At 41.4% G+C, this 26482-nt stretch overlaps 2 protein-coding genes across 3 annotated transcripts in view; one reads left to right on the top strand and one right to left on the bottom strand.

The window, feature by feature from the left end:
- The window catches only part of LOC127453269 (juxtaposed with another zinc finger protein 1-like), a 31361-nt gene extending 31104 nt beyond the window's left edge, over positions 1 to 257 (bottom strand). For both annotated transcript variants that reach the window (XM_051719505.1, XM_051719506.1), the window contains exon 1: positions 78 to 257. In XM_051719505.1, the coding sequence (XP_051575465.1) occupies positions 78 to 192 (115 nt within the window). In that variant the 5' untranslated portion in view covers positions 193 to 257. The remainder of the gene's footprint in view (positions 1 to 77) is intronic.
- Positions 258 to 18711: 18454 nt separating this feature from the next.
- LOC127452982 (cyclic AMP-responsive element-binding protein 5-like) overlaps positions 18712 to 26482 on the top strand; it is a 109389-nt gene continuing 101618 nt past the window's right edge. The window contains exon 1 of the mRNA XM_051718926.1: positions 18712 to 18758. The gene's annotated coding sequence lies outside the window, so the exon portion shown is untranslated. The remainder of the gene's footprint in view (positions 18759 to 26482) is intronic.

Here is a 26482-nt window from a genome sequence, read left to right as displayed (position 1 = left end):
GCAGGAAGTGCACGCGAACCCGGCCATTACTGCGCGAGCTACAGCTGCACAGATTGTGTTTCCGCGAGCGCACTTACCGATGTGGTTATCCTCGATGTGCACGATGAGCTCTGCCAGCGACTCGAAGAGTAGTCCGCAACCCCCGAACTGGCAAATGTTGGAGAAGAAGGAGGCGGCGGCGATGCCTGTCATGGTCTTTGCTACATTGAATTACAGCAGCGCAGGTCGAGCGGAAAAGAGGTTGCACGCACGCGCTCACTCGCACACGCACGCACGGCAGACAGCGGCAGCTGGAGCAGCAGGTGAGAGAGGAGGAAACCCCAGCACACATCGTCACAGCTGTTGATATGAGATATTATTTCTCTAGTTCTGCTTCTGCGTGTGCCGATTTGTGTGTGATGGTTATGACACACTAAAATGTTTAACGTTTTGGAATAAAAGTTGGATAAGCCTTGGATAAAGAAAGAAATTATAGTTCTCAAATACAAACTAATTTGGTAAAACCACCTTAAAGGGATAGTTCACCCAAAAATGAAGATCCTCTCATCATTTACTCACCCTCATGCCATTCTAGATGTGTTTGACTTTCTTTCTTGTGCAGAACACAAACAAAGATTTTTAGAAGAAAATCTCAGCTCTGTATGTCCATACAATGCAAGTGAATGGTGACCAAAAAGCACATAAAGGCAGCATAAAAGTAATCTATATGACTCCAGTAGTTAAATCTTTATCTTCAGAAGTGATATGATAGGTGTGAGTGAGAAACAGATCAATATTTAAGTCGTTTTTTACTCTAAATCTCCACAAAGTTCTGATCAAATTATCAATGTGTACTCCTGACAGAGATGCTCCACTCTTACTTCTCATTTACATCATAACAAACTTAACAAAAACCTTTTTTTTTTTTCTTTTTTTTTTCTAGTGGAAAAACTCAAAATACTTGGCATGATGGTAATGACACCAGTATTGTAAGCAATTCTTTTTTAAAGTAAAAAAATATATACAAATTGTACACACAAACACCAATTGAATGGTAACAAATTTTAATTTTATTAAAACTTTTCATAAATTGATTATAGAAGGGAAATTAAAAAATATGGGTGGGTGGGTGGCAAGTCCAAAAAAAGATAAATTTAGCCTTTCAACAGTCTTTAAAATTAGGAAACAAGTAGGGCTAATTAAATAGATATGATAAAATTTAAAGTTTTTATAATCTATCCAAGGACAGTCTTGTTTGTTTGTTTATTTATTTATTATTATTTTATTTATTTATTTTAAGCATTAATCATCCCTCATATAAGAATCACCATTTTATGCATGTGTGCATTTTTCATCATCGGTTATCTTTATTTGATCAATTGGTCACCAGTGGTTTGACAGTGTGACGTTTTTTTGTTGCCTATTTGCAAAGCACAAAACCAAAATGAATGCAGTGGTTTGTTGAGGCCTGACTGATCATGATGCTGTGGATGTGTTATGTTGTGTTTTTGCATGTGTATCTAATCAAGACCACTTGTGTGTAACATCTGGTGATTCTGATTAAATGTGAGGTAACTGTAAATAACTGTTCATATTTATTCATATGTACTTCCTGTTCATAGGAAGTACAATGCAGTGCAGTAGATGTCCTCATGATGGCAGTATGAAATTAAAAACTGTAGGCTTCTGTTCCTTATGGCAGGTACGAAAAACACTACTACTGTACAACAAGGCAAGACAACCCTAAAATAAAAGTATGGTATCAGATGACAATACTATGTAGTATGTACTAATGTGCCATGAAAGTTGCATAAGGACTTTTAAAGAATCCTACTGGAATGGTAAAAAAACAAAGATGTAAATAAAATGCGTGTCCAGCAAAAAAACATTGTATAGCAGACCTGCCATGTCCAGAAACAATGACACTGCCATAGTACTTTTTGTAAAAAACGAAAAAAACTTTTTTTTAGGTCTGCAGTAAGGTAACTTAAATTCTTCAATATAAACTGAAATAAAAATGTAACTTGATTAGCCAATATCTATAATAAAGCTCTTATTGATGCTTTTATTTTACTTATGACTCGCTAATTTCACTTAACATTATAATAAGCCCTCTGGACATCACTTTGTTCAAAGCCTTGTCATGTTTGCATACTATTCATAACTGCAGCATGTTAAGTTAAAATGTCATATTTAATCCTATACAGTAAGCCACATATGAATTAACTTCTTGAGGCAAAATCATCCAGATGACTTGATAACAACTGCTTTTCTCTCTCAGTAATAGAGAGCTCTAGTGGAGAGGAGTATGGCTGTTTTCTTTCCTTTTACTTGCATTCACATCCATGTGCTTCATCGCTCTCCCTGCTCCACTGTTTTTTCCATGATTTCCTGTTCACGTTTGTTGGCAGAAGTGGTCGGTGTTGGTGTCGTGCCCGGTACTGTGTAAGGGGACCTCACTGGGTTGGGCCCCATTTACTCACCACAGCAGAGCGCAGCATGGGCAGCTGTGCGCTCCGATCGGCCTGCTTTTTCCAGTGTTGGAACACATTGTGGGACTTGTCTGTGAAAGCATTACATCATTGACTCACTCTGTTTTGAGGCTCTCCAGAGCTTATGACCTTCAATCTTGCCTTCAGTTCTGTAATCCTTCACATTTTTTTGTAATTGTCAAATTGATTGGATAATCAGCCATCAACCTGAGTCTTTGTGATTGTTGATGAGATACAGATACTCGTGCTCCCTAATGTTTTAAGCCTTCTATTACAATGGCCATATCTTGGGAGTTGGTAAAGTTGGCACTTAAATATCTCAGAATCAAACAATTGTGTGAAACTGTATGTTTTGTTGATTTTAAGAGAATTTATCCACTGTGCCTGTGGCGTCAACGGGAAGCTGGCCTAAATTTGACAATGAGGCAAACATTTTAAGACAACTGACGTTAGGCAATAGGCAAAATAAAGGGATTGTTCACCTAAAAATGAAAATTCTGTCATCATTTATGTTGTTCCAAACCTGTATGACTGTCTATCCTCCATGGAACACAAAAGGAGATGTTAAACAGAAAGTTAAGGGCTGAGAGTTTCAGTCACCATTCACTTTCATTGAATTGAAAAAGATGCAAAGAAAGTGAATGGTGACTGAGATGGAATGTTTTGCCATCTCTTTTTGTGTTCCACAGAGGAAAGAAAGTCATATGGGTTTGGAACAACAGGGTGACTAAATAATGACACAATATTATTATTATTATTTTTTTTTTTTTTTGTGAACTGTCCCTTTAAATAGTAGGCTCGTGGTCTAATAAAACTTCTGAGTAAAGCTTTTTTCCAGACTCTGCGATGACTGATAGTGTAAAGAAACTGGTTTTGAATACTTTATGTATTCCAAAACTCCTCAAATTGTAATTTGATCTCCTAACGGCAATAGCAAATCCCCAGACCCCATTAAGGACTTAAATTACATCATAACATTCAGACATATAACTATTACAGATACTGGCCTCCCCTTGTTGGCAGGGGGAAATAGGACTCAGGCGCACATGGCTTCAAGCCCTTACCACTGCAATCTTACTGTAAACTACTCAGTCAGAAATGTTGTCAGTCAGTTTGTTAGTTTCATTATTATGCAATGGCAGGCAGCATTGTTGCACTTAAAACAATTCCCCAATGGTTTGTTCTTGATAAATACAGTATCGTAATGTGTTGTTTTAAACACTTGAGTGGGGTACATACGTATTTATAAGGTTTGGAGATCACATGCAAGTCCTCAAATTTTATTTTTGTTATTAAATGTTAGTGAAACTGGAATTTCAGCTTTCTTCAAATTTTATAGATGACCTCATAGTGCCCATTGACACTCAAGGCAGTGTAGTTGCATTGTGACTTTACTTATACTAGAAGACAGTGCAGGACATCTGAGTTTCCTTCAAAATATCTTTGCCTGTGGTAGACCACCACTTTGAGCCAAACAATGAGCTTTGTTGGGAAGAAGGCATGTGTTATTACACAAAGATGCATACTTTGACATTTCAATCCCTGCAGGCACATCAAGACATGAAGATGACTCAACTGAGTGAAGTTGGGACATTCAGTAAGATCAAACAGCCAACTACTTCCTTGCTGTATATTCAGTGATCATTCCTTGAAACATTTTCTTCAAACTCTTCAAACCTGGGGCAAAATTTGGTTTGAAAAAAGCTGAATTAACAATTCAAACAGCCATAAAAAAGGTTTTCTTTGAGATGTGTGTGGAGGCGAGGGCATGGTCGAGCGTCCGTCTGGAAAGAGAGAAAGCGGTAAGGGTTTTCACCTGAGATGAATTGCTGGTAATTGCTTGTATCTGTGTTCGCAGTGAGAGATGGGGGAAATAAAAGGGCCAGTCCTCAGAGTGTGTGAGAGAGTGAGCCTGGCCAAAAAGTTGTTTTTGTGTTGACCAGTTAGAGTGTCTGCTAAAAAGCGGAGTTTTTGGTTGCCCTTTGTTTTGTTGGAAAGCGGATATTATTCCAGCTATTTTTATTATCGCTACTAAGTGATCTGTTTTGTTAAAAATAAAGAGTGTGGGGGCCTGGGTAACTCAGCTAGTATTGACACTGACTACCACCCCTGGAGTCGTGAGTTCAAATCCAGGGCATGCTGAGTGACTCCAGCCAGGTCTCCTAAGCAACCAAATTGGCCTGGTTGCTAGGGAGGGAAGAGTCACATGGGGTAACCTCCTCGTGGTCGTGATTAGTGGTTCTTGCTCTCAGTGGATAAGTTGTGCGAGGATCGTGGAGAGTAGCATGAGCCTCCACATGCCGTGAGTCTCCGCATTGTCATGCACAGCGAGCCACGTGATAAGATGTGCGGATTGACTGTCTCAGAAGTGGAGGCAACTGAGACTTGTCCTCCACCACCTGGATTGAGCTGAGTAACCGCGCCACCACGAGGACCTACTAAGTAGTGGGAATTGGGCATTCCAAATTGGGGAGAAAAAGGGGATAAAAAAAATAAGAAAGAAAGAGTGGGGAGTCACGTGACACCATGCTAGGATCGGACGTGTGAACGGTGAGCTCTGCGCACTTTGCTAGTTTTAACACTTTTAATTATATAAACCGATGAGATTCGATACACTCCGTTCCATAACATTTCTAGAAGGACAATATGTCAAAGAATTCAAAATCCTTGGGCTCTGGAGACATTAAAATACACTTATGTGCTCAAGCTGACACCCCCGAGAGGGCCGCGAGCCAGGGAGCCGATTTGGTCCGGTAGATGCGGCGAGAGATGCTGGGCATGTCGGCAATGCTGACGAAGGTCGTTGCTGACTTGGAGGATCTTGCTGTGATACGTCGATTGATCACTGCCATGGAGATGAAGTTCTCTGAGATGGTTACAAGAGTGGGGGATGTCGAGGAACAGATTGATTATTTGGAGTCATCGGAGAGGGAAATATCTGCTAATCCGCTAAGGTGGATTTGGAGCGTATCTGGGAGAAATTGGAGGACATGGAAAACCGAAGCCAGCGGAATAATGTCCAAATCATCAGAATTCCTGAGGGTGAAGAGGGACAGAATATGGTGAAATTCCTGGACGGGCTCTTTCCGAATCTGCTCGACATAGCAGGCCATAAGCTGGAAATCGAGCGAGCTCACAGGGTTCCGGCTTGGAGATCTGTGGAGAGTGACAGGCCATGTTCAATTCTGGCCAAATTTCTGAGACCATCTGATAAAGATTTTGTGTTACGCAAGGCAAAGAGTAAAGGAAGGATTTCTTGGAAGAACCACAGCATTTTCTTGTTCCCAGACTTTGCGAATTCAACAAGAGAGAAACGTGATCGATTCAAGGAATGCAAGAAACTTTTACATCAACGGAAGGTCGCTTTTGCACTGATATTCCCGGCCAAATTGAGAATGGATTCTAAGGATGACCGTAAAACATTCACATGCCCACAGCAAGCGATGTCCTTCATAAAGTCAATGGAGTGAGTAAGTTATCTTGTGGTACTTACGTTGTAGCCAAGTGGACCAGCTCGCTGAACATTCACTTGACTCTTTTTGGAAACTGTGCACTTTTTTTTGTGTTTTTTTTTTTGTGCTGGTTGCGCCTAGCGGCTGGAGTTTATTCTGTAGAGTGACACACCTTCAGGACAGCTTTGTGGATGAATCTACATGCTCTTTGTACATATTCCTCCTATTGGCTGGAGTTTGTTTTGTGGAGTATTTCTTGCAAGACATTGGAGTGATTAAGTAATTTGTTGCACTCATGTTGCAGCCGAATGGACTGGCTCACTGAACATCCGCTTGACTGTTTGGGGAATCTGCGCGCTCTTCTTGTGCTGGTTCCGCCTAGAGGCTGGAGTTTATTTTGTAGAGTAACACACCTTCAGGACAGTTATATGGATGAATCTACATGCTCTTTGTGTTTATTCCGCCTATTGGATGGAGTTTGTTTTATAGATTATCTTTTGCCATGAAATTCTGTCTCACAAAATGTGTATAGAAACACTGGATTTGAGTAAACCGATGGCAAATTTGTCGCAGGGGTTCTCGTAGGTGTGCATGGACTGGTTGAGTTTGGAGGGATGGACGCCGGTTGGTGCTGTCGTGCGCGGGGTTAATGCGCACGTTTTTCTTTTTTCTGTTTGTTTGGTTTTAGGGGATGTTCGGGGTTTGATGGATGCACTAATGTTGGAATGTGGTCTTTATAATCTTGTTTTTGACACACAATCTCTTTCTTCTTATATCTCAAAATGTCAAAAGTTAATATGAGTGGATTGTCTCTCTCCATGTGGAATGTGAATGGATTGAGGCACCCCATAAAAAGAAGGAAGGTTATTTCTCTTCTTAAGCATAAGAAATATGATATAGTGTTTCTTCAAGAACCACATCTTTCTCGGCAGGAAGCTGAAAATTATTGGAGGATATGGGGTGGGCATGCTTTCTTTAGTGCTGGCTTGAGTAAGAGCAGGGGAGTCATTACGCTGATAAGTAAACATCTACAATTCAAATGTCTCAAACAGATTAAAGATAAATTAGGAAGAGTCATTATTGTTTTAGCTGAAATTCAGGGGCAAAGTCTTATTTTGGCTAATATTTATGCACCTAATGTTGATGATCAGGGCTTTTTTATAGATCTTGAAGGGATGCTGCAAGCCGCTGGCACCCCTCATAATATAATATTGAGAGGAGACTTTAATCTTTTGATGGATTCAGTCCTTGATCATAGTGAAGCAAAAGTGTGCAAGCCCCCTATGGCAACATTGACGCTTCACAGGATGTGTAAAAATCTTGGTCTTTTGAATCCATCTCGGAGGGACTATACATTTTTTTCATCAGTCCATAAGATTTACCCCAGAATAGATTTTTTTTAATATCTAAGTCCCTCATTCCATCTGTTGTTGATTGCTCAATTGGAAACATTTTAGTCTCAGATCATGTCCTGGTGTGTTTAGAGGTGTTGCCACATATGAAGAAAAGGAAATCATATAGTTGGCGCTTTAATGTATCCCTTTTGCTAAATCTTGAATTCCAACAAATGCTAAAGGATGAAATCAATGTCTACATGGAGACCAACTGGTCCTCAGTATCCTCTGTGGGCATGGCTTGGAGGCACTTAAGGTGGTTCTTAGGGGCCGGATCATACAGTATGCCGCATTCACCAAAACATCCAAAGCACAAGAACTCGTGGAATTGGAAGGGAATATTAAAAGTGCCGAGGCAGAGCTGAAACACCGAATGTCATCTAATCGCCTCAGAGAATTGATCCGATTGAAATACAGATATAATACTATTTTGTTGCGGAAGGTGGAGTTTTGGCTATTCAGGGCACGACAGTCATACTTTGAGTCAGGGGACAAGGCAGGGAAGCTTCTGGCTAGATATATAAAACAGAGAGAGTCTTTTTCTACCATTCCCTCAGTGAAATCTGCTGGTGGTGAAATATTAACCTTGGCCACTGATATTAATAATACTTTTAAAGAATTTTATCTTGATCTTTATAGTTCCACATCTTCGTCTACTGAAGAGGATATTAGAAACTTTGTGAAACCATTAGAACTGTCGGCTGAGCAAAAAAATTCTCTTGATTCTGAGATAAGCTTTGAGGAGCTTGAAGAGCTAATTAAGGCCTTGCCTACAGGCAAGGCTCTGGGGCCAGACGGCTTTGCTGCTGAATTTTTTAGATCTTATGCTACAGAACTGGCTCCACTTTTGGTAGAAGTTTATATGGAATCATTAAAGAATGGAAAGCTGATGCCAACCATGACACAAGCCCAGACCAGTCTGAGACTTAAAAAGGACAAAGATCCAAGCAAGAGTAAGAGTTATCGCCCAATTTCCATGATCCAGCTAGACATTAAAATATTGTCAAAATTTTTTGGCTAACCGATTGAGTAAAGTTATGACATCTCTTATACATATAGATCAGGTGGGGTTTATTCAGGGCCGTAACTCTTCTGATAACATTAGGCATTTCATTAATGTCATGTGGGCAGTGCCAAATAAACAGTCTCTGCCATCTCGCTTGATGCCGAAAAAGCATTGGATATGGTAGAATGGGATTATCTTTTTAAGATTTTGGAAATGTATGGGTTCGGGAATACTTTTATTGGGTGGATTAAATTACTTTATAGACTCCCGGTAGCGGTGGTACAAACAAATGGATTAATTTCAGATTATTTTACTTTGGATAGGGGCACCTGGCAGAGTTGCCCCCTTTCCCCATTACTGTTCTGTCTTGCCCTGGAACCATTAGAAGCCGTGATAAGAAAGGAGGATGATTTTCCAGGGGTGATGGCGGGAGGTGTGGTGCATAAACTTTGCTTTACGCAGATTATATTTTATTATTCTTCTCCGACCATACTAGATCTATGCCTTGCCTCCACAGAATTATTAATTCCTTTTCAAAGATCTCAGGATACAGAGTTAACTGGTCTAAATCCGAAGCTTTGGCTCTAACAGCATACTGCCCGGTAACAGCTTTTCAGCCGGGGGCCTTCCAGTGGCCCAAACAGGGCATTAAGTATTTGGGTATTTTATTCCCAGCAAATTTGTGTGATTTAGTTGGAGTTAATTTTTACCCTTTATTAAAAAGGTTTTCGAGCGATGTGGGCAGTTGGGCTTCAATACATTTATCTATGATTGGGAAGGTTAATGTTATTAAAATGAATTGTATTTCAAAATTCAACTACCTGCTACAATCTCTCCCTATAGATGTCCCCCTCTCTTATTTCAAGCAATTTGATAGCATAGCGAAGTCCTTCATTTGGAATGGTAAACGTCCCAGATTACATTTCAGTAAATTGCATAGGCCGATTGACAGGATTTTGTTTTATTATTATGCATTCGGTCTCAGACATTTGGCTCATTGGTCACTTCCACCTGAGAGAGCCCCTCCCTGGTTTTGTATTGAACAGGAAGTTCTTGTCCCTATTTCACCATTGCAAAGCCTTTCTATCAAACTAACCAGAGAAGTTAAGTTACACCCTGTTATCTCGCATTTGCACTCGGTATGGAGAAAAGTGTCCAGAGTGTTTAATTCTGACATTTATTTAAATGTTGCTTCGAGCATATGGCTGAACCCAAAGTTATTTATTAATAAGTCCCCTTTCTGCTGGACAGAGTGGATTGTGAGGGAGGTTAATACGCTCGGTGACCTATATGAGAGTGGAGTGTTGAGATTCTTTGAAAATATGGTTCAACATTTTGGGATCCCCAGGTCTCAATTCTTCAGGTATTTACAACTGCGCCACCTGCTTTGTAGTATTTTTGGGAGTAGCATACACCCCCCTAAAGCGGCAGATACTCTGGAAGTGGTGATTACTGCTTTTGGAAAAGGCCATGAGGCATCAGTGTATTACTCCCGGCTAATTCAGGGTCTGGGGGACAGAGCTTCAACTTCTCTCGAGATAATGGGAGAAAGATTTAAACTTGGAATTGGAGGAGGGAGTGTGGGCTAGGATTCTAAAAAACATCAAGTCTACATCTAGAGATGCAAGGGTGCACCTTATGCAATTTAAGATTTTACATAGATTTTATTGGACCCCCTCTAGATTATATAGACTGGGTCTTTAAGACACACCCACCTGCTGGCGATGTCAATCAGAAGATGGGGATACAACCCATGTTTTTTGGTGGTGTGTTAAGATCCAAGAATTTTGGTTGAGGGTTCAGAGTTTTATGTGTGACGTATTGGCTACTCAAATTTAATTTTGTCCCAGACTCTGTATTTTAGGCGATGGGGCAGTCATTAATGTAGGGGATAAATGCATGAAGAACTGGGTCCTGGCCGGTGTTATGATAGGCAGACAGGTCATCCTTAGGTGATTGAAGCTGGCTGGAGCACCCTTGTTTCGTGTGTGGTACGCGGAGATAGGCAGGGTAGCTGCATTTGAAGAGTTGTCATATAGAAGGCTAGGCAACATAGATTTGTTCATCAAGAATTGGGGCAGCTGGGTGGCCTGGGTAGCTCAGCGAGTATTGACGCTGACCACCACCCCTGGAGTCGCGAATTCGAATCCAGGATGTGCTGAGTGACTCCAGCCAGGTCTCCTAAGCAACCAAATTGGCCCGGTTGCTAGGGGAGGGTAGAGTCACATGGGGTAAACTCCTCATGGCTGTGATTAGTGGTTCTTGCTCTCAATGGGGCGTATGGTAAATTGAGCATGGATCGCGGAGAGTAGCATGAGCCTCCACACATGTAGTCTCCACGGTGTCATGAATGAGCCATGTGATAAGATGCGCAGATTGACGGTCTCAGAAGTGGAGGCAACTGAGACTTGTCCTCTGCCACCCAGATTGAGGGGAGAAACCGCACCACCACGAGGACCTACTAAGTAGTGGGAATTGGGCATTCCAAATTGGGAGGAAATAGGGGATAAAAAGAAAAAGAAATGGGGCAGCTATTTAGCCTTTTTAGAAGGCTCTCGGGGAGGGGCAGTGGATGTGTGTGTTGCAACCTTTTTGTTTTTTGTTTTATTGTCTGTTTGTGTGTCATTGTCAATTGGCATTTTACCACTGGGGTGCCTGTTTGTGTTGGGTGGGGGGGGGTTAATGTTCGGGGGGAGGGCCTGTAAATGTATATCATTTGATTCCAAATATTCTGTTATGTTTTTTTATTTGTTATATGGAATCAATAATAATTGTTAATAACAAAAATAAATAAATAAATAAAGAGTGTGTCCAGTGTTGGAATCGCCGTCTCCCACTTCCTCATTCCTTGAACCTGTTACACTGGTTCCGAAACCCAGGAAAACGAGGAAGAGGATATGCTGCCATGGAGTCGTTGCTGCTGGAAATTGTCTTCAGGTCCCTGGCAAGCATCCACCAGGCCCAACACTAGGCCCTCCTGGACCTACATATGTTGCAGCAGCAGCGTTTTGAGGCACTCCTTCGGGCCCAGGAGGATGAAAGGCAGGTGCTGCAGAGTCTAGTACCCCAGGAGGGGGTGGCCGCCACCATTTCTCCGGCAGCAGTGAGTGCTCACGTGTTGCTCACAAAGATGGGCCCTCAAGATAATATGGAAGCCTACCTCGAGCTCCTTGAGCACATGGCCAAAGCCCTGAAATGGCTGCAGGAGCAATGGTCGGTACATCTGCTGTCGCTGCTGTCCGGGGAAGCCCAGATTGTGGCACAACAACTTCCGGTTGCCGACCTCCTGGACTACGAGTTGTTGAAGAAGTCCATCTTGCAACAGGTTGGCCGCAGCCCAGAAGAACATTGCCAGCGCTTCCGCTCCTTGACGCTGAGTGAGTTCGGCCACCCGTTTGCCTTTTTACAGCAGTTCCATGACGTCTGTTGGCGAGGGGTGCTGGCTAGGGAGAACAGCGATGCCGACAAGGTGATCAACTTGGTGGTGCTGGAGCAGTTTGTCTCCTGGTTACTGAAGGGGATGGCCAAGTGGGTCCAGTGCCAGTGACCGGCATCACTAGACAGAGCAGTCCAGCAGGCGGAAGACCATCTGGTGGCATATCCGGGGGCCGGAGTGCACCACGCACTTCCCCCCCATTGTCTCATCCCCAGCTCTCTCCGCCACCCCCCCTCCTCCTCCCTTCCACCCTGTTCCAAACCCCGTATCTCCCCTCTTTTCATCCCAGGTGAGGGAACCCGCTGCCACAGGTGTGGGTGGGAGGCTTGGGTCGGTCTGCTGGAGTTGTGGGGAGCCGGGTCATGTCCGAGATCTGTGCCTAGTAATGGAGGTGGAGGCCTTGATCTGGGTCCCCAACACTCCACAGACCGCCCCTGATCAAGCAGGGACATACCAGATACCGGTGAGTGTCAAGGGGGTTATATACCAAGCCTTGGTGGATTCAGATTCTAATCAAACCTCCATTCATCATTGCTTAGTTCAAAATGGGCATTGGATGCAAATAATTGGGTGAAGATTAGGTGTGTTCACAGGGATATTCAGGATTATCCCGTAGTGACTGTGACGATAATGCTCTGGGGACAAAAGCATAATGTTGAGGCGGTAGTTAGTCCTTGCTTCACCCATCCACTAATTTTGGGAACTAATTGGCCGGCTTTTCAATTATTATTGAAGGGGTTGTGTGTGGATGGGTCCTGTAAGAAAGTGAATCGTGTGAGATGGCGAAGCGCTGGCTGGGGATGCGTGGCCGTCTGTGTCTGCTCCGCATCAGGCTGACACTGGGGAAAGGGAGGTGTCATCCCCTACCCTAAGGGAATTCCCGATAGAGGATTTCCCTTTAGAGCAGTCGCGAGACAAAACCCTGAACCAAACATTTGACCAAGTGATAGTGATTGATGGTCAACGTCTTCAGCCGGGCATCGCACTCGCATATCCATATTTTTCAGTGGTAAAAGATCAGTTGTATAGTGTGACAGGACGCTCGGACAAACAAAAATACAACCCAGTTGTTGTACCAAAGAGCTGTCGGGAAATGTTATTCTAGGCGGCTCATTATAATCTTATGGCAGGTCACTTGGGACAGGGGAAAGCACTAAGCCATCTCATGGCCCATTTCTGTTGGCCGGGCATTCACGGGGATGTTCGCCGGTGGTGTGCAGCATGCCGTGTATGTCAACTGGTGAATCCGCTGGCCGCTCCAAATGCACCATTGCACCTCCACCCATTGATTGAGGTCCCCTTCGAACGAATTGGCATGGACCTCATTGGGCCCTTAGAACGGACCGCATGTGGGCATCGCTTTAAGTCCTGGTGGATTATGCAGCGTGATATCCAGAAGCAGTACCTCTGCGCAACATCTCAGCACGTAGTGTTGTGGAGGCACTCTTCAGAATTATATCCTGAGTGGGGATTCCGAAAGAAATCCTCACTGATCAGGGCACTGCTTTTATGTCACGTACACTATGTGAGCTGTACTAATTATTGGGTATTAAATCAATTTGGACAAGTGTGTACCATCCACAAATGGATGGCTTGGTTGAACGATTTAATAAGACCTTAAAGAATTTGATTTGTAAGTTCATGCATGAAGATGCTCGGAACTGGGATAAGTGGCTCCCCGTTTGAATTGTTATATGGGCGTAGGCCCTGTGGCATGTTAGACATCTTGAAGGAAAATTGGGAGGAGGGACCCTCACAGAGCAAAAATGACATCCAAAACGTTCTTGACCTGAGAGCAAAACTCCACACTCTGGGGCGACAATCACAGGAGAATTTGCTACAGGCGCAAGAACGTCAGTCCCGGTTGTATAACAGGGGAGCTCGGCTACGGGTGTTTGCACAGGGAGATAAAGTACTTGTATTGCTGCCCACATCGAGCTCGAAATTTCTCACGAAGTGGCAAGGGCCCTTTGAGGTCACACAGTGAGTTGGGGAAGTCGACTTTGAGGTAGTGTGTAAGCATAGGGGTGGGGCATGTCAGAATTACCACCTCAACCTACTAAAACCATGGTTAGTGGCGGTCCCCGTTTCCTTGGCGTCGGTAGTTCCGGAGAGAGAGGAGCTCGGACCGGAGATGATTCTAAATGTCAATCAGGTCACCCCGGTCCCTTGTGGAGACCACCTCTCGCTGTCACAGAGTTTGCCAGGTTGCAAAAGGATTTTTCAGACGTGTTCTCACCTCTTCCCAGCCGCACTAATCCCATAGAACACCACATCGAGAAAACCCCCGGGGTAGTGGTATGTAGTCGTCCCTGCTGCCTATCCGAACACAAGAAACTAGTAGTACGGGAAGAATTAAAGGCCATGCTCGATATGGGGGTAATAGAGTATCCCATGGTGAGTGGGCCAGCCCGGTGGTTCTGGTGACCAAGAGCGATGGCATGGTCTGGTTCTGTGTGGATTATAGAAAAGTCAATGCGGTGTCAAAATCTGATGCCTATCCAATGCCTCGTATTGACGAACTGCTCGATTGGTTGGGCACGGCTCACTTTTATTCAACACTGGATGTAACAAAGGGATATTGGCAGATCCCCTTAATGCCGATGTTCCATGAAAAAACAGCCTTCTCCACACCGTTTGGTTTACACCAATTTGTGATCCTTCTGTTTGGTTTGTTTGGGGCACTGGCTATGTTTCAGTGTCTTATGGACAGGGTCCTCAGACCGCATGCTGCATATGCCGCGCAGCATCTGGGGCCGTTCTGAAGACACTACGATGAGCAGGGCTCATGGCAAACCCGAAGAAGTGCACAATTGGGCAGGTGGAGGTACGGTATCTGGGGTACCACTTGGGTCATGGGCAGGTGCAGCCCCAAATTGATAAAACCAGGGCGATTGCGACCTGCTCAAGACCCAAAACCAAAAAGGAGGTGAGACAGTTCCTGGGGCTGGCTATTAGTTGGCAGTCCAGACGGTCCCCCGGCCTAAATCGGGCAGTGGGGGTATATGGAGGCGAGGGCATGGGCGAGCGTTCATCTGGAAAGAGAGTAAGCGGTAAGGGTTCTCACCTGAGATGAATTGCTGGTAATTGCTTGTTTCTGGGTTTCACAGTGAGAGATGGGGGAAATAAAAGGGCCAGTCCTCAGAGAGTGAGAGAGAGAAATCCAGCCTATCAAAGTGTCTGCTGAAAAGCAGAGTTTTTGGTTGCTCTTTGTTTTGTTGGAAAGCGGATATTATTCCGGATATTTTTATTATCGCTACTAAGCGATCTGTTTTGTTAAAAATAAAGAGTGTGTCCAGTGTTGGAATCCTCGTCTCCCACTTCCTCATTCTTTGAACCTGTTACAGTGTGCATTTTAGAACTTTTAGTTGCTTTAGAGTGCATGTGAAATCCATTATGAATTGTGGCATGACACTGGATTCAAGAATCTGCCAAAAGCAGATACAACTATACATCTGGTTACATGTTATGGTCAGCCACACACACACACACACACACACACACACACACACCGTTCTGCTGCATCTGAATGAATTTGATTTACTCACTAATTATTGAATAAACTACTTATATTCTGTAAATATAAACAGAATAATAATTTGTCCCATAAGTTACTTATTCTTAGCCCAACAAGGCCTCCATTATGTCACTTACATATTTTGCCTTTCAGCTGATGGGATATTGTTATTTTATTTTAGATCTCCCGTGTTATAACTTTTATGGCTAGCTTGTGTGCTATTTGATTAAATATAAATAAGTGGATCCGTTTAGAAGACTTAAAGGTTTAGTTCACCCAAAAAATAAATTTTTCTTATCATTTATTCACCCTCATGCCACCCCAGATGTGTATGACTTTCGTTCTTCAGCAGAACACAAACACAGATTTTCAGTAGAATATCTCATCTCTGTAGATCCATACAATGCAAGTGAATGGTGATCAAAACTTTGAAGCTCCAAAAAGCACATCAAAGCAGCATAAAAGTAATCCATACGACTCCAGTGGTTAAATCCATGTCTTCCGAAGTGATCCAATAGGTTTTGAAAGAGAACAGACCAAAATGTAACTCCTTTTTAACTATAAATCTTGGCATCAGCTGTTTTGCCAAATCCCGATTTCTAGCACTCAAGGGCATAAAGCATTAGGAAATGTAATCAAGCTTAAAATCATGATCATGCCTAGATAGAGTTAGAATGATGCATAGAGACAGCAATGGCAAGTATTTTCATGTACAGTGAAAAAGGAGTTATATTTTGGTCTTTTCTCACCCAAAATCAATTGCATCGCTTCAGAAGTAATGGATTAAACAACTGGAGTCAAATGGATTACTTTTATACTGCCTGTTGTTTGGAGCTTCAAAGTTTTGGTCACCATTAAGTTGCATTGTGTGGACCTACAAAGCTGAGATATTCTTCTTAAAATCTTTGGTTTCAGCTGCCACGATCTTAAATTGCTGTTCTTGGGATGGTGCTTCTTCAGTGGGGGGTGGGGGGGGGGGGTGTTAATTAAGACCAATTACACCTGACAATAGAGTGACACCTGCAAGACATTTAGAGATAGATCAACCTACCTTGCATTAGAGATAAAATCCTTTAAAGTGTGGAGTCAGTGACCCAGCACAGACTGTGCACTTATGTCACTTACTGCACGGCTCTCCCTCAGGATGATGTCTGGATCTCTGGGAGAAATATATAGACCATAAAGGAACAAAAACTGTCATAAAGCTTTGATTAAGACCCAGGTTAAAAGACACAGGCAAGCAAAGTGTCTGAGTTATAGTGGCAGTTGAGGCTCGTGTTATTCTTCCCGTGACAGAGCTCTTAGCACGGGTGGCTCATTGTAAACAGCCCCTTTCAGTGGAGCAGACAGCCATTAATCGCTGAAGCAATCCCAGACTCCTCCAGTGCACCATCAGCCTCAGAAATCACACTGCCGCCACCAGCACATTCACTAAAGTTTCAAGGGTTGTGACTCTGTCTACTTTCTGCTGCATGAGACTCTTTTTATTCTTACCTTATTATGGCTGACGTGTCAGTTTAACAGCTATGATGAACCTCATGACCACTTTTCGTGCTTCTGTCTCTTGCAGGAAAAATATACTCATAAAATGACAGTATATGAGATTAATAGTTCTAGAACAGTTTTAAATGCTCCATCGCTGTGTTTTCAGAATGTTGCACACAGAGGATTTGAGCTCATTTCTCAGTAATAATGATTACAACAGTAATGATGTCTTTGGGCACAGCTTCTGTTTGTTTCACGCTTTCTCATTATTTCAATTTCCATTTTCCCAAAGATAAATTCATGTGTTAAGTGTTGCTAACAATGAAACATACTTTTTTTTTTTTTTTTAAATGTATGGATCATTTTCCACGTGTAATTATTATATATATTGTCTTTGGCAACATGAAACACATTTGATATTTTAGCAATTTACAATATAGCTTACTATGCATAGTAAATCGGCCATGTGCTATTTATGACAGTACACATCCTGCATTCTTTAATAATATACACATACAGAAAGTTTTGAAAGAAACCAAAAAATTAAGTCCTCATCTCCAGAATCTGTTTGCATATGGATTTAACAGAAAGTATTTCATCAAGAGGAACAGAACTAAACATTTTGGTTGGTTTGTCCTTCGATGCCACGTGCATCACATTACGTCTGCCTGCAATTATCTGCGGACAAAGGAGTCAGAGCCTTGATTCTGTAACACCATCTTCTAAATTCAACACTTGCAGGCAGACATAATCCAGCCAATAATTTATTTACCCCTGACACTTTCATTATTTAGTACGCACAGAGGCTCTGGCAAGCTGTGCACAATTAACAGACATGGATAACTGAGCTGACATGTTTTGTGCCTTCATCTGTGTGCATCTTCTCTCCTGTCAATAGACAGTTCAAGAGATGTAAATCAAATAATTTGTCAACCCCTAAAAATTAATTAGGGGTTGACAATTAATGTCAACCCCTAATTAATGAGTCATCAACAAACATCTATACTATGTTGGACAGATCAGTAGTTTGTGCACGTTCACATTTGAATTTGAAACATTTTATTTGAATGCACATTAGCTAATTATCTTTTAACCCTAAAAAGGTTTTTGTATCCTGGGGGATACAAACATTTAAGAGGCTGGGGAGAGGAGCAAATTATTGTGAAAAATATTGAAAAGGGGTCCCTGCAAATACTGAGGACATGTGACTTTGTATATAAAGTCTGCCATTAACTCATAATCTTTATCTAAAAGTAAAAAGGCAGCATTTTTTTGAGGAGGCAACTGACCTCGAGGTAAAGTCTCCTATCTTTTCAATGTTCATTTTAGGATTTCTACAAGCTATAAAATTGGGGGGGAAAAAAGCAATGTTTCAGAAAAAATAATAAAAATAAAATAAAAACATGGAAGTTTCTTATGTGGGTCCTAATGTGTTGGAAAATAGCAATTAATTAATTTTAGAGGTACCTTTATATGCTTGCCATTTTTAGGGTTAATTAAATTAATTAATTAATTAATTAATTAATTAAGTATAATTTAAGTAATTATAGGGTGTTAGCATTATAATAGCCTATCTAAACTATATTTATTTGTATAATTGTCAAACTGACCACAGGAAAAAAAAATAAAAAAATCGCCCAGTTCCAAGTGTAATCACAAGGAGTCACAACTTTTTTTTATTATGAAATGGTTTGTGAATTTCTATATGTCATGAACATATACACTTTTATTAAATTTTTACTCACTGCGGTGAACAACAATAACAACTTGCATTGAGAGACGTTGGTGTTGCCGTCCGGCCGCCACACCCACTGGCTCTTACCCCGCCCCGCAAGCCCCGCCTCCACAGGGACCGCAATGATTTAGAAGTTCAGGAATCCCACGTGACGTCACCAAAGGGTGATGTAATGCTTCTCTAAATAGATCGTATTGTAATCTTTCCTCAGTCCAACGTGGTTCCTTCAGAAAGTGTGCTGCATCTTCTCCAGACTTCTGCGGTGAGTTATTTCAGTTGATTTTCATACCGATACATCAGTTCTTGCGCATCCGCGTGCACTTGCTCGCCGTTTACTCAGTCGGTGCCGTTGAAATGGCCATTCTCTGAGTCTGAAGAAGTGACAAGTTGCTTTGGGACACATATCAATAGACTTCAAGTACTTTTACATAGTCTTTCAGATGGGGTCTATTTAAGTTGTTCCATTTTCATTCAGAAAGAACACACTCATCACCAATTATTATTTTGTGTTTCTTGCGGTGTTAGCATGTTACAGGTTTTCGCATTTTATTTGCTGTGAATACCCCGGTTTAAATCTCAAGTGTCTGTGTTGTATTAAAGCTGTTAACTTTTTGATAACGTTCCTAAGCACTGAATGTAGTTGTCGGATAACTGTTGCAAAAGTTTACGCGCAATCAGTTGTTTGTTATGGGTTCGCGCGCACGAAGCTGTCAAACACGGTCGCTCTGTTACAGCGCGGAGTTTTTACTTTGCATGCGTTTGTGTTTGTGCATGTGTGGACGTGTGTATGTGTGTTGTACCCCGTTAGCGCTGTGACAGAAATGTTCAGCGTTGTTTCCATAAAGCAGTCCGCGAGAGTCACTTCATAGCGTTGAACCTGTTTTACTTCATTCATCAACATACAGATACGCAGGAACTTCGCTGTTTCGCTTGACTCTGAATACTTATCTGCACTTCTATGTATAGCCCCGTCCCGAAGAGAGAACAAGAGCATTCGCGTCAGAGGGGTCCCAGCCCATTGTTTCTCTTTAAATAAAAGCATGGTTAACTCAGAGTGTGCAGGCGTGCTTAAATCTTTTGCACTGAAAAACACGTTTGTAACATTGTAACAAGAAAGCAATGAATCGGAGTATGACGTCATAATGCAGGCCAGTCAGACTGATTAACCGTCGAGATATTGAGGGTTTCAGCGGTTTGTGCTGACTTGGCAAACTCACCTCTAAAAGCCTATAAGCTAAAGATTTTAATCCATTGACACGAAGTTTGAAAAATTACACGCGCTTTCATTTGTTACTTTCATGGTTCACAAATACATGCCTATTTGCACAAGGGAAGTACAGCAAGTAAGTTTTATAAGAGTATATTCATATTTATGGACATGAGCAACTTCATACAGGGTGAACAATTTGAAAGTTTAATTAAATTTTGTTGCATTACAATTTTAGGATGGAGGTTACTTATAGTTTGAGATTCAATTTATAGCTTGGCTTATGTTGATTTTATTGTAAACATTTTAAATATTATTATCTGTAAAATATACAATATTGTCATGTAGCCAATAAAGCCGTTTTGACAGTTTTGGAAAAAATATTTCAAGTTGCCAATGTAACCATTCCTTCCATAACTGGTGCTTTTGTTATGTGTATACTGAGTGGTAAAAATACATATTTTATATAAATATTTATATTTATATAATAATAATAATAATAATAATAATAATAATAATAATATATATATATATATATATATATATATATATATATATATATTATACTAACAAGAAATGTTCAAATGTATCAGTATGTGCATTTATAAAATTCACTTTGAGAGAAAGATGTGGTGTTGGAAAAATATTGTCGGTCAGTACACTTTGCTATGGTTCAGCGTGCAGTTTTGTCACAACCCTCAGTTACAAAAAAAAAAAAAACCCTTCCACATCTTACTCCCAATGTAAAAGTCAGCCTGAAGTTTTCTGGCTCTCTGTGAGTTTATGTTTGAGAAGATGTGATGACTGGCAGTGTTTGAAGGTTGCTATTGTGGAGCCTCTTTGTCTGTTCATTATGAGAGGTTTATGGCATCCTTCGCATTGTCTGTATGTGTCTTATTCCTTGCCCCAGGCCCTGTGTTGATCCTACCTTGAGCCTCTGCTGCCGGAGGCTTGCGGAGGACAGGGAGAGGTTGGATTTGAATTGCAGCACAAGTTTGTGCTTGCTTTAACCTTCAGCACCCTCCTCCTCTCCTCAGCCTGTACACCATACTGTTTGAATTCAAATCTGTACCACAGGAGAAGGTTCCTCAGCGGTTCTCTGTGAAACTGTACTCCGGTCCCTTAATCTTCCTCTGCTGCCACATCAGGTCATTCTAAATTTGAAGTGTAACGAAATTTCCTGTGCTAAATGAAAACACCCGTGAAATAAAAGCCGAGTGGTGTATGGCCACCGGTGAGCAAACATCACACACCTGGCCTCATGTCACAGGGGGATATTCAACAGTTTAAATGGTTAAAGAAGTGCCGGGGTTGCTTGGGGGTTGAAATAATACGGTAATATTTTTGTCATAAAAAATGCACAATCGTATTAAATGAAGAGATTTGATGACAGTCTTGTAGAGAGTATTTTGCATGTCGGTGTTCTGGTGAGAGCAAACAGAGTGGGAGAGGTGGGATATCGCTGGAGGGGTCTGATTGAGTTGCACTGTGGATTTTGCTGTTGGAATTAGGCCAGTTATGGTTTTACAAGACAGCATATCATCAAATACTGACTGATGTAGCGAGACGTTTGTAAAGTGTGAGGCTAAAGGTCAACATGAAATCAAAATTGACACTATTCACTTTTCTTAATACACATTCCTGCATTGAAAAAAAAATATTAATCTGATGTGTTAACATCTAAATTAACTGGTTTAATTCAAGGAAAATATAGTTTTAAAATCACTGAATCAACATAAATACATTAGGTTACACCAACAAAACCAATTTTAAGGGTTAGATCAGATAGAAATAGCTCCTCAATGTAAGAATTGCAGGTTACCACTTTTACAGTGTGGTTTTACATTAAAACAAGTTTCTCTGCCCCTGAAATGACTTACCTTTCTGGCTGATGTCATCAAGCACTCTCATTTTCCAACCACTCCCCTCCAATCACCTTTCAAAGAGACCATTCAGATCTATTCCCAATGGATAAGAATGGATAAGTCCCACCCTAAATTTTTTCCCTCATTGAATATCCCATTTTTCAACCTGTTCTCATGAACGTTACATGATCGTGGCAAAACGAAATTACACGCTTGGCTGTAGTTACCTAGTAAAATGTCCATCAAGGGGGTGCCAAAAGCGAGTGAAATGGTGTCGTAATCAGACAAGGTTTTTAAGGTAAAATTAGATGCCGTTTTCAATGAGTAAAACATCCCCCCCCCCCCCCCAAAGGTGAACAAAACAGACATCCTTACCCTAAACCAATACCTAAACCGACAGTATCCAAAGAACGAAATGCAAAATTAAAAGCACAGTTTCTGAAGCGACCACGTCATTTTGTGGTGCTTCTCTGACACTCTCATCTCAATTGTCAGCTTTCATGCTTGAGTGGTCTCAAACTGTGTACTTCAGAGTCCAAAGTCAACACTCTATGATGTCAGCTACTACGGAAGCTAATCACATTGGAATAAGTGTGTAAATGTAGGGGAGTCTGTAAATACAAGCGTTTAAATATATTGTTTTTCAAATGATGCATTTTAGGAAAAGTGTTTCAATTTTAATAACAATGTGTGAGTAACTGTGCATAAAATAAGTGTTAATAAAGTCATTGTAGTTGTGATTTGTGTGAAAGTAATTAAAACACACAGCTGTTTTAGCACCTCGTGTTAATTTCATCATATAAATACGACAAAAGGCAAGTTATAGTAACATTCATTCTATATGAGACTGGTTTCTCATTTCACTCAGAAATATGTTACATTGCAGAATTAAATTGGTTTGCAAATGCCTCTTCATTTTGACTTTAAAAGGATAGTTTACGAAAAAAATTGAATTCTGTTATCATTTATTCTCCCTCATTTTGTGCAAACAAATATGACTTTCTTTCTTCCACTGAACACAAAATGAGCAGACAGTTAGCTTCAGTCACCATTCACTTTCATTGCATTTTTTTTCCATACATTGAAAGTATGAAACAACAACTCTCAATTAGCAATGAGTGTAATTATTTAGACAGAGAGAGACAGAGAGAGAGAGAGAGAGAGAGAGAGCAGGACAGAGAGATGTGAGTGCCACAGTAAAGACTTAGGTATGGAGACAATACTATATGGAGACAATAATTTTCTGTATTGGCTGAAACAGACAAAAGAGCTGATGAGTGGGTGACAGAGAGAAAGACAGAAAACAGAGAAAGAGAGTGTTAGTGACTTGTCATTTAGCAGACCTGTTCTTGATGTCAGTATACAAAAACACCCTGTCCAGACCATGTATCCCCAAGGGGCGGGTGCCAAAAGCGGCCTGGAGGGTCTGTGCCCCAGAGCCGGACTGTAAGGAAAAAGAAGTCTGGTTAACATAACGGCACATTTGCATGTTTTGACTGCATGGGAGGAAACAGTTGGCTAGACCAATCGGACAGGAAAAAAATTCACATGCAAATTGTGTATGAAAGCGTTCACACAGCAGGGCCCATGCAAACCCAGAGGGGCCAAAATGAAGCATTTGTACTCATCATGTGCTCAAGTTTAATCTTTCAAAGTTTCTAACATGTTTATTTACCACGCAGTTGGAAAGTGTTTGTTGCCGTCTAAGCAGTGTGTCAATACGTACCCACATTCATTGGTCTGTTTTGCTGCTGTATATAAAGAGGACTCAACTCTGGCTGTCATGGACTATTATAGTGTCTCATTAGGCTGTTGTAGACCATAATACTGTTACTCTTTCACACAAAACTTACATAAGGGGGCTATAAAATTGCAAAAACAGGTGTTAGAAACATTGGTAACATTTACGATCACCTGTAGTACACCACATTCAGCCAAATACTACTGAGTAACACAATGTTTTCACTGTTGCGATAAGATAATAAGCATTTGTTGCAGTTCTATGACCAGGCCCATACAGAATCTGTTCCGGGGTCGTTGACTCAAAAATTTCCATGGACTTTTGTTTAATCAGCATCAACATTTTAGGTTACAATTGATGTGAAATGTATAAGAGTAATGCTGCCTTCACATGCTATCGGAATTATCGTAAATACGAGTTTCCCACTCGGAAGTTGCACATGAATGACCCCTCAAGTCGTAATTACGACTGGGAAACTCTGAGATAATTTTGATACCTGAGTTTCCGAAATGGGAGGAGTCCTAAACTTTCAACATGGCAGAGGAGAGTACAGTTTCTGTAGTGAATGGCAGGTTTTCTTCATTTTTCTAAATACAGCTAATTGTTTGTGCTTGCCGTTTTGGTCATATTAATTTATGTATATCTGCAACCATTCTATGCATGTCGTACATTTTTACACCATGAAAATAGCTTGTATTTGACCAAAATTCCATTATCGTCTGCAAGCTAACTGAGTGATATGTATTATGGTGTCAAAATAAAAGTTCCTCAAGAAATATGTATGAATGAACCTGGTGTCATCCATGTTTCCTGTTCTTTTTGACAACAAAGCTTGTGAATGCGACATACTCGTAATTACCACTTCAGAAGTGGGAAGTAGGATAATTTCGATAGCACATGAAGGCAGCATAAGTATATTTAAGGTCCTGTAACTGTCATCATTTTTTCACAAATTTAAATCACCTTTTTGCTTTCACTATTTTATTTTAAAAGAATATTCCAGGTTCAATGCAAGTAATTCTCAATCAACATCATTTTTGGATTAATATGAATCACCGCAGGTTTTTTTTTTTACTCGTCCCTTGTTTATAAAAAAAAAAAAAGAAGCAAAAATCGTGGCTACGGTAAGAAACTGACAATGGAAGTGAATGGGGCCAGTCTTTAAACGTTAAAATACAAACAGTTTAGCAACAAGTTTAGCCACAAGATGTAAACATTATACTTGTTAATATGTGTAAGTGTGATAAAATCAAGGATTTACTGACTTTTAGAGCATTTACTCTTAAAGGAACAGTACACTAAAAAATGAAAATTCCCTCATTATCTACTCACCCTCATGCCATCCCAGATGTGTATGACTTTCTTTCTTCTGCAGAACATAAAAGAAGATTTTTTAGAATATCTCAGCTCTGTAAGTCCATATAATGCAAGGGAATGGTAACCAGAACTCAGAAGGTCCAAAAAGGACATAAAGATAGCATAAAAGTAACAGTATAGCACCCTAGCAACAGTATAGCAACACTCATATCTCAGCAGCAGAATATCGTAGAGACGTGGAAGTGGGTTCTTTTGATTCGGGTCAGCAGCCTTTCCGTAACATGCTACCAAGTGCCTAGCCAAGCCCTAGCAATGAGATGGAAAACACTAGCAACCATATAGCTACACTTATATCTCAGCAGCAGAATATAGTAGAGACATGAAAGTGGGTTCTTTTGACTCGGGCCAGCAGCCTTTCTGTAACACCCTACCAGTTACCTAGCCACACCCTAGCAACCATTCAGTGCACCCTAGGAACCGTATAGCAATATGCCCCAGCCATTTATCAGCACTACAACATGGTAAAGACATGGGATGTGGCTCTTGTGACTTAGGCTAGCAAGAAGCCTTTAATTAATCTCCCTGCAAAATGCCTAGTAACCACCTGGAGCACCCTAGCAACCATATATTAACTCCCATATTTTGGCACCAGAACATCGTTTTGAAATGGGAGTTGCAGCCTTGCAGCTGCCTAGCAACCACCTAGCAACACCCTAGCAACCACCCAGAACACTCTAGCAATCCCCTAGCAACCACTTAACAGTGCTCTAGCGACCACCCAGCACACCCTTACAACCACCTAGCAACGCTCTAGCGAACACCCAGAACACCCTAGAAATTGCCTAGCAACCACCTCGCAACGCCCTAGCAACCACCCAGAACACCCTAACAACCGCTTAGCAACCATCTAGCAACGCCATAGCGACAACCCAGAACACCCTAGCAACCACCTCGCAATGCCCTAGCACCACCTAGAACACCCTAGCAACTGACTAGCAACAATTTAGTGACCACTCAGAACACCCTAGCAAAGGCCTAGCAAACTCCTAGCGACCAACCAGAACACCCTAGCAACTGACTAGCAACGACTTAGTGACCACTCAGAACACCCTAGCAAAGGCCTAGCAAACACCTAGCGACTAACCAAAACACCCTAGCAAAGGCCTAGCAAACACCTAGCGACTAACCAAAACACCCTAGCAACCACCTAGTAACTGCCTAGCAACCACCTAGCAATGCCCTAGCGACCACCCAGAGCACCATAGCAACTGCCTAGCATGTTGAAACTTGCTAAAACTTGATAGTAATACCTAACTACATGTTAGCAAGACCTATCTACATGCTAAAACATGCCAGAAACATGCTTGCAAGACCTAGCGACATGCTAAAACATGCTAGCAATGACTAGCTACATGCTAATTCATGCTAGCAACATCTAGTTACAAGCTAAATTATGCTAGCAAAATGCTTGCAACTCCTAACAACATACTTGCAAGGCCTATCTCCATGTCTACAAACTTTATCATCTAGTTACTCTTTCTGTATGACATGGGCCATGTCGTCAGGGTCTAATCATAGATCTATAATTGCATAAGAAAGCAGGGTGGTTAGAGGAACATAAAGTCAAAGTTACATACCCAGACCTTTAGATCATCACCCGTAGAAATAGAAAGAGCCCTTCTTGAGCCTGAATCACAAGCCTAATAGATTCCACAACATCGAACTCTGATCTCTTTGGAGACAATATTATGAGTGGGCCCACATAAGAAAACTGATTGGTCCGGGTACATTCCATATGCGGGAAGCTGAATGGCTGAAGTACCATTCCATTATCAGTCTGTCATCCATGGCATTTA

Source organism: Myxocyprinus asiaticus, chromosome 15 (genome assembly GCF_019703515.2).
Source record: "Myxocyprinus asiaticus isolate MX2 ecotype Aquarium Trade chromosome 15, UBuf_Myxa_2, whole genome shotgun sequence".
Taxonomy (NCBI): domain Eukaryota; kingdom Metazoa; phylum Chordata; class Actinopteri; order Cypriniformes; family Catostomidae; genus Myxocyprinus; species Myxocyprinus asiaticus.
The sequence above is the reverse complement of the archived record's forward strand: the minus strand, read 5'-3'. Positions and strand labels throughout refer to the sequence as shown.